General features: G+C 49.9%; 1 protein-coding gene across 2 annotated transcripts in view; it reads left to right on the forward strand.

The window, feature by feature from the left end:
• Window positions 1-1,090: 1,090 nt before the first annotated feature.
• The window catches only part of LOC127020961 (guanine nucleotide-binding protein G(o) subunit alpha), a 133,605-nt gene continuing 121,679 nt past the window's right edge, over window positions 1,091-13,016 (forward strand). For both annotated transcript variants that reach the window (XM_050903833.1, XM_050903832.1), the window contains exons 1-2: window positions 1,091-1,208; window positions 1,316-1,358. In XM_050903833.1, the coding sequence (XP_050759790.1) occupies window positions 1,091-1,208; window positions 1,316-1,358 (161 nt within the window). The remainder of the gene's footprint in view (window positions 1,209-1,315; window positions 1,359-13,016) is intronic.

Consider the following 13,016-nt stretch of genomic DNA (forward strand, 5'->3'; position numbering starts at 1 on the left):
GCTGCTGTCGCCCGACCCCAGCCGCACGTCTCCCCGTCCCCCAAGCACTGAGGTGCTCGGCCCTGCATTGCTGGGCCAAGGCAGACCCCAGCCCCGAGTGACCGGGAAGGGGGAGGCAGAAGCCCGAGTCACGGCCTCTCCCACCCGGGTGACGGCAGCGGCGCGGGGGAAGGCGCAGGAGCCTGGGTCACGGCCTCCCGCCGACCGGGGCGAGGGGGACGGGCACCCAGGCCGCGACCTCTCTCCGTGCCGGGCGGCGGGGAGGGTGTGCAGCCCGGGCCTGACCCCGTCGCGGCGCCTCCCCTCAGGAGAGCCGCGGAGGGGCCGCGGGCCCAGGCGTGCCCTCGCCGGGACCCCGCTCCGGCGGCGCCTCCCGGGCCGCGGCGGCCAGGCCCGGCCGTGGGGAACAGAGCGGCCCGCCGGGCCGGGGCCGGGGCCGGGGCCGAGGCGGGGGCCGCGCCAGCGCCGCCGCGAGCATGCGCGAGCCGCGCGCGTCACGGGAGCGGGCGAGGCCGGCGGGAGCGCGGAGCCCCGGCGCGCCCCCTCCCTCTCGCCGCCGCTCCCGCGCCTCCATTCGGCTCCGCCGAGCGCTGCCAGCGCGCCCCGTCGCCGCCGCCGCCCGTTAGAGACCCGCCGCCCGCCAAGGAGGGGAGAGCGCGACAGCCGGGGAGCACGGGAGAGGGAAGGACCCTCCCCCCGCCGCGAACCCTCTTCTTCCTCCTCCTCCTCCTCCTCCCCCGCCTCCGCCTCCGCCTCCCGGCCGGGAAGAGCTCGCCGTGCCCGCAGCAGCCCCGCTGGATGCACTGAGCGCTCGGGCGCGGGGAGAGGGGCAGGAGGGAGCCGGGAGCCCCGCCGCGGAGGCGCTGCGCTGCCCGGAGGCTCACGGCCATCTGCTTTAATTCTTTGATTGCCCCCCGCCCGCCCGCCCGCCGGTGGCTGGCTTTGCCCCTGCCTCCTCCTCTCTGCCCGCGGGAGCCAGCCGAGGCGGCGGCGGCGGCGGCGGGGGCTGCACTTTCCCCCCCCCGCCCCGTTTTTTTTTTTTTTAAATTTTTTTTTTTTTTTTTTTTTTTTTTTAATTTTCGTCGCCGCCATGGGATGTACCCTGAGCGCCGAGGAAAGAGCCGCCCTGGAGCGGAGCAAGGCCATCGAGAAGAACCTGAAGGAGGACGGGATCAGCGCCGCCAAAGACGTGAAACTCCTCCTGCTCGGTAAGAACCCGCTGGCGGCCCGGTCGCCCCCCCCCCCCCCCGCTGCCCCGCGTCCCCTTACCCGCCTCCTCCCCCGCGCTTATCCTCCCTCATCTCTCTTTCAACAGGGGCCGGTGAGTCGGGGAAAAGCACCATCGTGAAGCAAATGAAGTAAGTCCCGCGGGGGAATCGAGGGGGGGGGGCGGCCGAGTAAACGGCGTTAATGGGAGGGAGAACGGGGCGGGGGCCTCGCTGAGGTGAGTGAGGGCCGCGGGCGCCATGTTTACCTGAGGGGACCGCGAGGGCGGGAAGGCGAACGGCGGGGGGGGGGAAGGCCCCGCGAACGCCGCTCCCGCTGCTGTTCAAGGCCGATGTGGTGCTGAAGCGTCGCCCGGCGGCCTCGCCCCGCCGTGGGCGCGAGGAAGTGGCTGCGAGCGCCGCGCCGCTCGCAGCCCACCTCCCCCCGCCCCCCCCGCGGGCGAGGCCGCGCAGATGTCCCCATGAAAGCGGGCCGCTGTCAGTTAAGCTTAACGTCGGGGTGTTGTCTGCCGGCTCTGCGGCTTTAAGTCAAGGCTCCCTACCACTCAAATCCCCTTTTATTGAGATTTTAGCCTCTCCTTTTAATGAATGGGAGACGAGCTTGGCCGCCCGTCGCCAATTAAAGTCAAACCTTCCTACCAAACCCCTAGCCTGGGGTGTGGGTCTCCCGACGTGGCTTCCAGAGCCCGGGGTTGCTCCTCGCTACACACACGCACGCTCTCCCTGTGCTTAATGAGACGTTCCTGTGCAATAAACAGCAGTGAAAAAACCCCACTGCACGGTCTTTTCCAACGCGTCACCGTGGCTGGAGTAATTGCATCCCATAGGAAAGCAGGTGCAGGGGAAGGCTAATGAAGGGGTGGAGGTGCTCCCGTGGCACGGTTACTCTTCCCACCCACCCCCCCCCGCCTCGTTTTTAATTAAAATACAATGAAATAGCCCGGCCTCCCACCGAAACAGACATGACGGGCTGGTTCGAGGCGGGCGCCATCACGGAACAAGCCCGGGCGCTGGTTCAGGGTCAGGGTTTCAGTTGGGGAGAGGCACGGAGCGGTTGCCGCTTTGCGATGCCGGTGGTTGCAGAGGGATCCGTGGCTGGGAGGGGCCCCCCGGGGACCGGGGTTGCTTAGCGAGGGGGAGAGGCGGCAGAGCTGGGTGTGGATGGGGTGCAGGGAGGGGGGGGGGGGTGCAGGCTACCCTCCGCAGTCCCGGGAGCGGGTGCCTTTGCGGGGGCCGGGCTGTGAGCTGGCCGCCGCGGGGGCTGGGGTTGTGCCGGCCGGCGGGCAGGTCCCGGCGCGGCGCGGCTGCGGCTTTCAGGCGGTTCGCGTGGTGGACAGCGCCCAGCGGGGACTCGAACCGCCGGCAGCGCTGCCGCTTCGGCACCGCTCGGCTCCTCCCGGCGGCGGCCGAGCGCCGCGCTCGGTTGCCTTCGGAGAGCGCTCGGAGGCGGTCGGGGAGAAGCCGAACGGACTCGGAAATAGCCGAAGGGGCTCGTCGCCGCTCGGCAATCTGTTGCCCTGCTCTCCCGTAGCCGCTCCGCGTGTGCGTGCGTGTGAGTGTGAGTGTGCGTGCGCCACGGGGGCAGATCCGGGCCTTCAGCCCAGCTCCTCTCCAGCCACAGTGGCTTAGCGAGTGACCCGGATATTTCTGTATCAGCTCTGTGGCCGCTGTGTCCAGCCCTCGGGGGTTCACAGGGAACTAAACCATCATCCCCGCCTGAGGCAGTGCTTTTCCCAAGGCACTGCGGGGCTGGGAGGTCTCGCTGCGAGGAGGCTCGCCTCCAGTGTACGGCAGTCTCCGCAGCTTTTCCCACTGACATTTGTGTACCCTACTTCTGTAAAGGCTCCGAGCTTCCCCTTTAACGGTTTGAAAGGGGGCTTTCCACCCTGACAGTTTGATTTGGGGCTGGGGTGGGGTGGGTTTCGTTTGCACTTGTTTGTGTGCGAAAGGTGGATCGGGGAGATGTTACTGCAGATGAACACCAATAAATTATTTAATCTCTAGGAATTGCTTCTGCAGAAGCATGCTGGAATGGCGGGCGATGGGGTTTGGTTGAAGGGAGAGGCTGTAGCTACCACAATAGCAGTGCAGCAGTGCATACACGCAGAGCCCATAGGCAGGAGGGCAGGCGGTGACCATGCTGGCTTACACAATTAGTGCACAGTGACTCTTGTTTTCCAAAGAGCAGAGCTTTTGTTTTTTGAAGCAAATTGCATCAAGATAATAACCTGTTTGCTGGACTAGATCAGTATATTGAGGACTGAAATATACCATTATATATATTTTTATATATATATATGCATATATATATATTTTGCATGAAACAGTCTTAAAGTAACACATGCTAGGCTTGCAGCTTTGTACCTGACTTGAAAATGCCGAGAAGGCTGCTACGGTGAAAGGGCTCATAGCGTCGGAAACTGGGAGGCGTCTGTCAGTGTGGAAACTCCAGTGAACTGTGCGGAGGCTGGGGTGGGGACAGCGGTGTTGCTATGAGCACGGCAGCAGGCATCTGGAGAGAGCCGCGCAGCCGTGGGCACCGGGGAGAGTGATGTGCAGGGAACAACTCGGCGAAATTAACATTTCTGAAAATTAATTTAAATATAATGTAGGCATTAGCATTTCACCTGGTCAAGCTCCATTAGACAGGCTTGCTGAGAACCTAATGAATTCTTAATAAAGATTAAATCGCATGTTCATTAGATTTTGATGAAAGAGACTGCTATTTTATTTTTTTAATACTGTGTTATTGGTGTGCTTCTAGATAATAAATCTCATCTTCTTGAATGGCTAAAGCAGCTTCACACTTGGATATTGCCTTGAAAAGAAGGACAGGAATCTGTAGACAGATGAGAAAACACTAAGACAAAGGAACAGAGAGCAGACATTGTTACAGAGGACTAAGAAGAGGTTACACGCTGTCCAGTTAACCCTTGAAATATTAGGTAGCGGGAGGAGAAGTGACAGGTAAAAATTACAATAATTTGAGAGTGTAGTCAGGATGGGGATTAGGATTTGTAAAATTAATTAAGGATGTTTTAGTGAATAATTCAAGAGTGTAGTCAGGATGGGGATTAGGATTTGTAAAATTAATTAATGACGTTTTAGTGAAATATTTGGAGATACTTTTCAGCTGGTGAGCGAGGAGTTACCCAGCAAAGAAAGAGGTACTGGTGAATGGCAGAGAGGTGGAACTGGAGGCTAGTGTGTACATCTCAAACAGTGGCAACACAGGCTAGGAATGGCACTTTTCTTAGCACCCAAGGTCATTTTGATGCCCTTAACCCTTGCGCTTTGACTACACCCATCTTGGCTGATTAGGTTTGCTTGTTAATTTTTCACAACCGGTCCTGCACTCCAGATACTTTCACCCATGCCTCAAAAGGCAGGGTCAGGGCCAAGCTAGCCAGGGGAACAGTCCTGAAAGGCGCGGTTGTGCCATGCAAGCCGATGAGACTCCAGAGTGTGCCACGGTGTTCAGAATTGGACTGTGATCAGATTCTATTTTCAGTCAGCTTAAACTAAAAACCAGCTTTAACCACGCAACTCTGGGGCCTCCTTTGAAAATCCAAGCTAGGGGGTGAGAGTTACCGGATGAGAGAGATTTGTCTTCCACTGCCACCACCCCATCTCAGCAAATTCACTTTGATGTAGGACTGCAATGGATGTAAATATTTTTTAGATCTTATATCTTAAAATAAATGTTAAGCACATGCACAATTTGGAATATGTGATCTTTTCTGGAATACCTGGATTGTAGCATGGAATCGAGACTGCTGTTATTCAAGGATATTTTTGTGGGGACTTATAACTCTAGTGAATGTGTTTGTTCATCCAAAGCCCCAGTCTAGGAAGACACCAAGCATATCTCCGTCTGTTACTGCTCAGCAGAATACTTAAATACGTGCAACGGTCCAGTGGTGGGCAGGGATGGACTACTCGGGTGGGGACACCGTCCGCTGCCATCAGCATGAAGCTTCTAGGGAATTCAGTGTTTAATCGCGCTAACGCAGAGAGGCTGAGTTAGCTGGCGTGGCTTCAAAAACAAGGTCCTGCCACCTACTCAGCAGCAGCCGTTCTGGATGGTGAGCCGGGGCAATACTTCACCTTCCCAAACAAGGGGTTAGCGATGGCTGTGGCATTCAGGAGGAGACATGGCTTCACCTGCCCACAGGAAAAATCTCAGGTTTTGGAGTTTGGTTTTGGATTTTGCCTCTGCAGAAGCAGCAGCTTCTCTCCCCTGCTGAGCTGGGAGCAGAGAGCTGGGTCCGGCTCCCTTTCACAAGATGCCGGAGCTTCCAGCCCCGCACGTCCTCCAAAGCAGCTGTGTCTCACTTCACCAGCAATGCTGGCAGTACCTCAGTTGATAGGCTTCTTTGCTGTGCCATTTTTTGCAAAATGTTTTTATGTTATGTAGGAGAAGGATGGGAATACGCAATCAGGAGAAAAATACACTAGCGTACAATGCTTATCTTTAAATATCTACTATCTTCTCCCCAACAGCCATCAGTCCCAATAGCTGTCTGATATATTGTTTTGACCTTTTTCAAAAAGCCCCTCAAAACAGCCCCAGGCTCTACTTGCTCTCTGCGTAACTGAATTACTTATAATCTAATGAACTTCTTCAGAGTGAGAAGCAGTCCCCACCCACTGGATTTACAGCCCATCTCAGCAATTTGATGGTAAATGCCATTGAAATGAAATGATGTGTTGTGAACACCCACTTGAGTGCTCTTTGCCGCATGTCTGTATCTCAAAGCTGTAGTGATTTCACACTTGCAGCCCCTTCCCCTGGGAATACCTCACCCCACGGGGGCTTATAGCGTGGGGCTGCTTCACATCTGTGGCGTGTTCCTGGGGAGAGGACCGCAAACTGCGTCTTCGTGGTCTGCCCACTCCTCAGCGCAGCTTTTCTGCCCTGCGGCACTGGGTGCGGACCCCCGCTCAGCCCCGCTGCCTTGCTCCCGTCCGGGAACTGTTTGATTACAGCGTGAGCTGGCAGCCCAGAGGCATGAACCTCACTAGAGCATCAGGTCAGGCAGAGCCGTCCTTCTTTTTCTTGTCTCCTGCTCTGTTTTCCAGGATTTCTGTCACTTAAGGCCCAAAGTAGGGCAGTGACAGGCTGCGCCTGGGCGGTATTTGAACTGGGTTTCAGTAAGCAGGGGAAAGAGCTGCAGCCTTTCTGATGAAGTTGTGTCATTCTCCCAAGACCTGCTCCAGTGCACTGTGCCCTGGGTGTGGATCTGGCACAGTATGTATGGCACAGTGTAGCTCTTCAGACTCCAGCAGAGAGGCAACTCTGGTGGGGCTGTTTTGGCAGTGAAACCTGTATCTGGTAGGAAACCGCCTGCTGTGGCAGTTCTGGGGTGTAGAGATGGCAGCTAATCAGTGCATTGTCTGCCTTAAGGAAGGCAGAGTCTCCTGCCAGGGCATGAGAGATCATCCCAGTGGAGTCTGCTGCAGGAGGGGACTCTCCCCTCACTGCAGCTTTTTTCCCTACCTCCTTCCCAGATGCTTTCTTGCATCCCTGGATGCTGTGGGTGCCATGTTACACGCCCTGCAATGGCACAGCGCAGGGAGATTGCCTCTGAACCAGGCAGGAGTAAGAGCTAGGAACAGAAGAAAGTGAAGCTGTTTATTTTGACTTGTAGTTGCAAATGGTAATCATGTTTTCAGCACTTATTTCCTTCCTTTTGGATTATTAATTGTGCTTATAAGCCAAAACATTAACTACCATAGTTCATTCTTTTATACTTAAGGTTCTTGTTATTAGACTGAGAGAGATTTCAGAGAAAAGCAGTAACAATATTAGCAGGCAAGACAGAATACATTTTGGGTTTGGGTTTTTTCTTTTTTTCTTGACAGTTCTTAATTTGTTTCTTGTTTTAGGGACTCATAAAAGTAAAAATATCTTTCAGTGACAACAGTGAACTGCATAGCTTCTCCTCTTTCAACCTAGTTTTAAAACCTTAAAAGAAATTTGCCTGTCATATTCTGACATGACACATCTAGTCTCATTGGAAATGTTTTAGCAATCTAATGAGATGAAAGTGGTTCTTTTAATGAGCTCTGAAGAAAGAGACAAATCTGCTGCACAAATGTAACCAGGGATCTGTTTTGTTTTATGGCTTGGCTAACCCAGAAGTTGTAAGAGACATTAGATTGAGTCATGACAAAACGAAAAAAGGTTGTGGTTTTCCTCTTCGGTCTGTCCTTTCCCATCTGTCTGGGATACAGCTTCATATCTGATGTGAGTTCTCCAGTATGCTTACCTGGGGAATACTGGGAAGATCATCAAAATGGGGGAGGAATGAAAAAGAGACAAATAGTGGAGGTAGAGGCACACTGTTGGCTCTTCTGCTTGGTCTGGTCAAGAGAAAAAGTGAAATGAAGAAATGCTTCACTGCTGGCCAGGGCAGGAGCAGGTTGCTGGTCACCTGGAGAGTAAGAGCCAGGCAGTCAATAATGTCTTACAGACTCATAATTAGCTACCTGTGGTAGAGGTAGTTTTCTTCAGCTGCTTTGCAGAGTTACAGCCTACCTCTGTAAGTATCAAGCTCCCCTGGTTTCTCCTGGATTTGCAGGATACAAAATCACAAATGAGTGTTGAAGCTGGTGGATTTGCAGCCACAAGGCCTGATGCAAGTGCAGGGTCCAAGAGCTCGATTTTGCAAACTTCTGAGTTCATTCACCTCCTGCTCAAGCTGTGAGGAAGGTAAAAAGCTTTTCTTACGAGCCAGCAGCAGTTTACATTGCACAGAAGGACCTATCCTCTATACTCTGAAGTCCATGGTTAAACCCTGAGTGCAACTGAGTGCAGAAGACAGGGTTTGGTCCTTTATTCATTATGAGAGTGTGAAGAGGAGCTCTGGCAGAAGAGAATTGGTAAAACCTTCTCAAATTCAGGTGGCCAGGGTATTTAAGAGTCTTGTCACTCTTCCTGGTGCAATTGCAAATCTCCTGAGATCTGTGATTTGCTGTAGAGCCTGAAAGTGCTTCTGTGGAGCCTCGACTCGCATGATGACTGGGTGAGCTCTGTTTTCAGGGGTTCTTTGCTTAATTCTCTGTTTTGTTTTTGAAAGAAAACTTCCAGCTCTCCTCACTTCAGAGAAAAGTTAAAAAATAAATGTCCTTATTCTAGCCTAAGGACTCAAGAATTGGGAGCAAAATAAAAAACAGCCCAAATGAAGATAAGGAAACCAAATACATCTCAATTGCTTGGTTATTTTTGAAGGCTGTTTTGGTTTGTTTTTTTTTTTTTTGCATTAGCAAGGTTGAAACCAGCAACCTCACTTATTTCAAATCAATTTGAATGCTACTGACCTCAAACCCTCTCTTTGACCTCACTGGACTTTGGGCCAAGTTCTTCCTACACTGAAGATGATGTCTGTTCAATGTACAATTTTTATGAGATCTGATGAATTTCAAATGTTTGTGTGGCACTTGGTGGGGTACTGGAAATAGCTAAGTTTCATTCACAAAAACAAAACCAGGAAACAAAAAGGTCTGGAAATCACATTTTAAAAAACATTGGCACATTAAACCTAAGGCCATTTTTCTTGCCTCAAAAATTCTTTTATTTCATTCTTAGAGGGAAATACTAATGATTTTTGCCATCATTTTCCTAATGCTGAAGAAATGCTCTGCCTCATGTAAAAATCCCCCTAAACTGTTAATTGAATCATTCTCATTTTATTTTTAAGACCATTCATGCAAATGGCAGATGTAGGGAGGTTGGAGGATTACAGTCCTGATTATAAGATGCTGTTAGGATTCTGCCTAAAAGCAGAAAGTGCAAAAGGCTGAAAAATGCTACTGGATAACACAAAGCAAAGGAACTGATGGTTTTCTAGTGCTGAACAAAAGGGAGAAGAAAGTCCTTTAATCCAAAGCTCAATCATTGTGTGCTTATTGCGATAATAGAATAAAACTCTTGATGGAGGCATTTCTTAGCTTACCAATAAAAATGCTTACCCTCCCCTGCTTTCAAATTAATTGAGAAAGAACTGAGGAGCGCTCTCGCAGAAGGGAGCCGAGGAAACTGTGTAGTAAGCCGACAACACGCCTATTGTCAGATTGCTAATCAATAATATTTTTGACATTGAGAGAGAAGGATTGGCAGAGCTGAAATTGCTTTGTTTTTCTTTATTCTTGGGCATGTCCTGCTCTGCTTCATCACCAGAAATTATATTGGTTCATCAGCAGACCTTTCATCCAAGTATTAAACCTGTAAGCTTAACACAAAGGAGCCGAAGTACGCCAGCTTGCGAGGGAGAAGAGAGGTGTGGGTAACGTGGGGTCCTCCTACGACTTAATGAGTTTGGGCCATGGCTGTTAGTAACCCTCCTCTCCCCCATCAGGCCATCCTGTGGGATTTTGTGTCTTCAGGAGCCAAAGACCATTTATCGTATATTCTGTTTGATACAGGATAACTTGTGCAATCCTTCAACAGAAATTCTGCTGGTTAATGTTGCAGGAGTTGCTTTTGGGGAAAGGTTGGGAGACTCCGATCCTAGTAAGTGCATTGAGGTGCTAGTCACCGTTCTCTGAGAAAGCCTAAAGGTGTTGGCTGACTCTGCTTAGGATTGTGGTGTTCAGGGAAAACTGGGAGCAGGTTTCGGCAGAAGCAGGATCTAATGCTGGTAGGAAATGTAGGGTTTAATAACAAGGAAAGGGATTTTCTTCTCTTTGGCATGTGGTAGGCTACTTTGCATAGAAATGCAGGGGTACGTGTTTTGCATCCAGAGGCCGTGAGGAGTGTCTCCAGGACCTGCTTTAGTGAGCAGAGAGGGGCTCAGCAGGCTTTCACTGGTCCAGAAGAACACCCTACTCCAGAAATATCCTATTCAGTGAATTCATCACCCCGGTGTTAGCACCTTGGCAGGGAGGCTGGGAATGGACATTTCACCTCTGTGCATGTCCCTCTGCTGAAACATAACCCCCCAGTGCTTAAAACAGTCTGAAAGGCAGAGCAGTGACTGAACAGGCAACTTCAGACTTGTATTAAATGCACTTGTCTACAAGAGCATCATCAACAGCAACTTGTACACACCGTAACAGTCTGGTCCAAGACTTGGAGCATTTCTGCATCAGCTGGGAATCGTTACCGAAGGGGAAGAGATAAGAACGGGTGTCTATTGAGGAAAATTTCACTTAAATGATAAAAATGTATACTACCTCCTAGCAGAATTTGGTGATTTATCCTCTCCCTGTTAGAGCTGATTGGAGTTAGTAGCTCCAATTTTAAAGCATTAAGCAAAAGTACATAGGAAAGGCTGAGCACACAAAATGGATGTTAGGCAGAATAATCTAGATAACAAATGAGAGCTTTTATTGCTAGATTTCTGGAGCTGTGGTATGCGGTAGCTCGCAGTGATGTAGTCATGTTTCTTCACTGCCAGTACAGTGCTCCTTATTCATTACAGCCCTGTTCTTTGCCGCCTTGGTAACGTGGGCCTTGCTGTAATCCGGCTCCTGCCTTCACAGCAAAGGTGGTGGAGTTACCTCATTTTGACGGCTCTCAGTGAAATAGTATCTTGTCTGTATTTCTGGAGGAATTTTGTGTGGAACTGGTGCCGGCCAGCTCTGGGTCTCTCCAAGGTTCATGGTGAGATTTTCAAATCGCCTCCAGGGCACCACGATATGGACCTGCATGCCCTAATTTGAGATCACAATAGCTAAGCCTATGTGAATTCGTCATCCTCTCTCGTGCTCCTCTGCGGCTGGCATGGCAGGGCACATGCTCCTCCACAGCATGGAGGCTTCTGCTTGGCTTCATCCACAGGAGGGACATACCATCCTCATAATGAGTTTTAAATGTAACAAAATCAGGTTGGCTACTTAAGTAGTGCAGAACTCAGTTTTTGATTCAGTATATTTTGGGAATCTGTTCTTATTTACTCACAGCCTCTTTACATCTATAAGCAGTGCAAAAGGGTATTACAGCAGGGGCGGTTATAGCTTGCTGCAGCTAAAACAGCTCTTTCCACTGGCCAAATAGAGCTCTTTCCACATGGCCCTTGTGAGAATGAGAAATTAGTCACCTGTTGGCAGGTTGGTAAGGTGCACTGATGCCCATGGGGCTCGAGAGTCGGCATTTCTCCAACATCGACTGATGGCATCAGGGTCACATTAGAAAAGAGGGAGGGCCGCCAAGACCCCCGTCCTGCCAGCAGGCTTGTGCTTGATAGGAATTGCCCTGCAAGCACGCTGCTGCGTTGCTGGGACCAGCCAGGTCCTACCTCTGCAGTGAGGTGGGATGTGCAGGAGAGATGAAAGCTGGTGTTGGCACCGGGGGATCCAGGTACGGATAGTGAATCAAAATCTTGGTATGTTCCTTGGTGATATTCATGTCTGTTCAGTGTCTTTCACCGTAGCTAATTATTAAAAGAAAACAACAAAAAGAAAAAAGAAGAGGATAGAAATACCAAGAGGGAGCCCATAAATGATAAAGAATTAGCAATTAGTAATTTTCATATGGTTCAGTAAATAATTCAGAATTTAGACTTTATTTATCTACTTTTTTATTTGTCTACTTCTTCTGTTTACCGATCCTTTCAAGAAATAAGTTTATTTTTAATTCACATTTGGATAAACAAATTGTAAAGTTTTTCCTACTTTACATGAGCATGAAAATTGAATTATTACTCTGGTACTTTTAGTTCTGATCAGCGAGATCAAATTGTACTATTTTTTCCCATCTGTGATCAAACAAATAGGTGAGGTCTTCTGGCATAAACAGATATTCAGGATTGAATTTAAATTCCGATTTTTTTAAGTACTCCTGCATAGGACTTTGAAATAGGTTTTTGGAGTTTCCAGTAAAAAAACAGAAAAAACTTCTTACAAAGTGTCCATAACAATGATACAAACCCAGCCAAAGTGGTGTATTTAAATTCCATAGTAACTGGATAAATATACTGAGATTTTTAAAATAACCAAGATCATAACGTTTTTATTGGCTGCCTCATTAACTTGGGCACAAACCCATGCAGCCTGTCTGAAGCTCTCTAACACATCCTGCTCTGTCTGTTCTCCAGGAGAATCCTCTTCATTCAGCAGAATGATTGTCTTGATCTTCCCGAAGACTTGCTCAGGGCTTAACTCTCTGCTTTCAGAAGCGCTGAGCCCCACAGCTGGCTGATTTCAAGTCAGTAACAACTGCTCCGTACTGCTGACAGCGAGGCCACAGGACTTGTGGTGCTGCCAAATTAGAGATGCTACTAATCTGTATGTAGTTAAGTCCCAGCATTAGACATAGCTCATGTTTCATTCACGCTCAGATCCCAAACCCCAGAACAATTGAGTTTTCTAATAATGTGCATGTCAACATCAATGGGCTTGAACAGAACTGGGTTATTGCACACAAATAGGTTTGCATGCACCTGAGCTTTGCTGAAGACCACATCATCTCTGCTTGTGCTGATTGCCACCCAATTTTAGCGTCACTTTGTGTATCCAGCCTTTGTCCAAACATTCACTCTGTTTCTTACACCTCTTGGAAAACAGAGATCAGGGGAAAAAAAAGATTCTTGTGTTGTGGCCTTTTTCATGCCACCCTTGTTTCCTTTTTGCCTCAGATGCTCTCAGGTACCAGCCCTCAAATTTATTTCAGTTACAGTTATTTGTCATGTTACTTGTATCAGGAGAACAAAAAATACTATCTGGTTTGAGGAAGTGCAGGTTTAACTGTAGCATTTTATATATGTATTTAATGACTTCAAGAAATGAGGTTGTGTGAAATCATTTGGGATGAAATCTTGCCTATTCCCCGCTATTTGGTACTCAGAA

The sequence above is a fragment of the Gymnogyps californianus genome, chromosome 12 (genome assembly GCF_018139145.2).
Source record: "Gymnogyps californianus isolate 813 chromosome 12, ASM1813914v2, whole genome shotgun sequence".
Taxonomy (NCBI): Eukaryota; Metazoa; Chordata; class Aves; order Accipitriformes; family Cathartidae; genus Gymnogyps; species Gymnogyps californianus.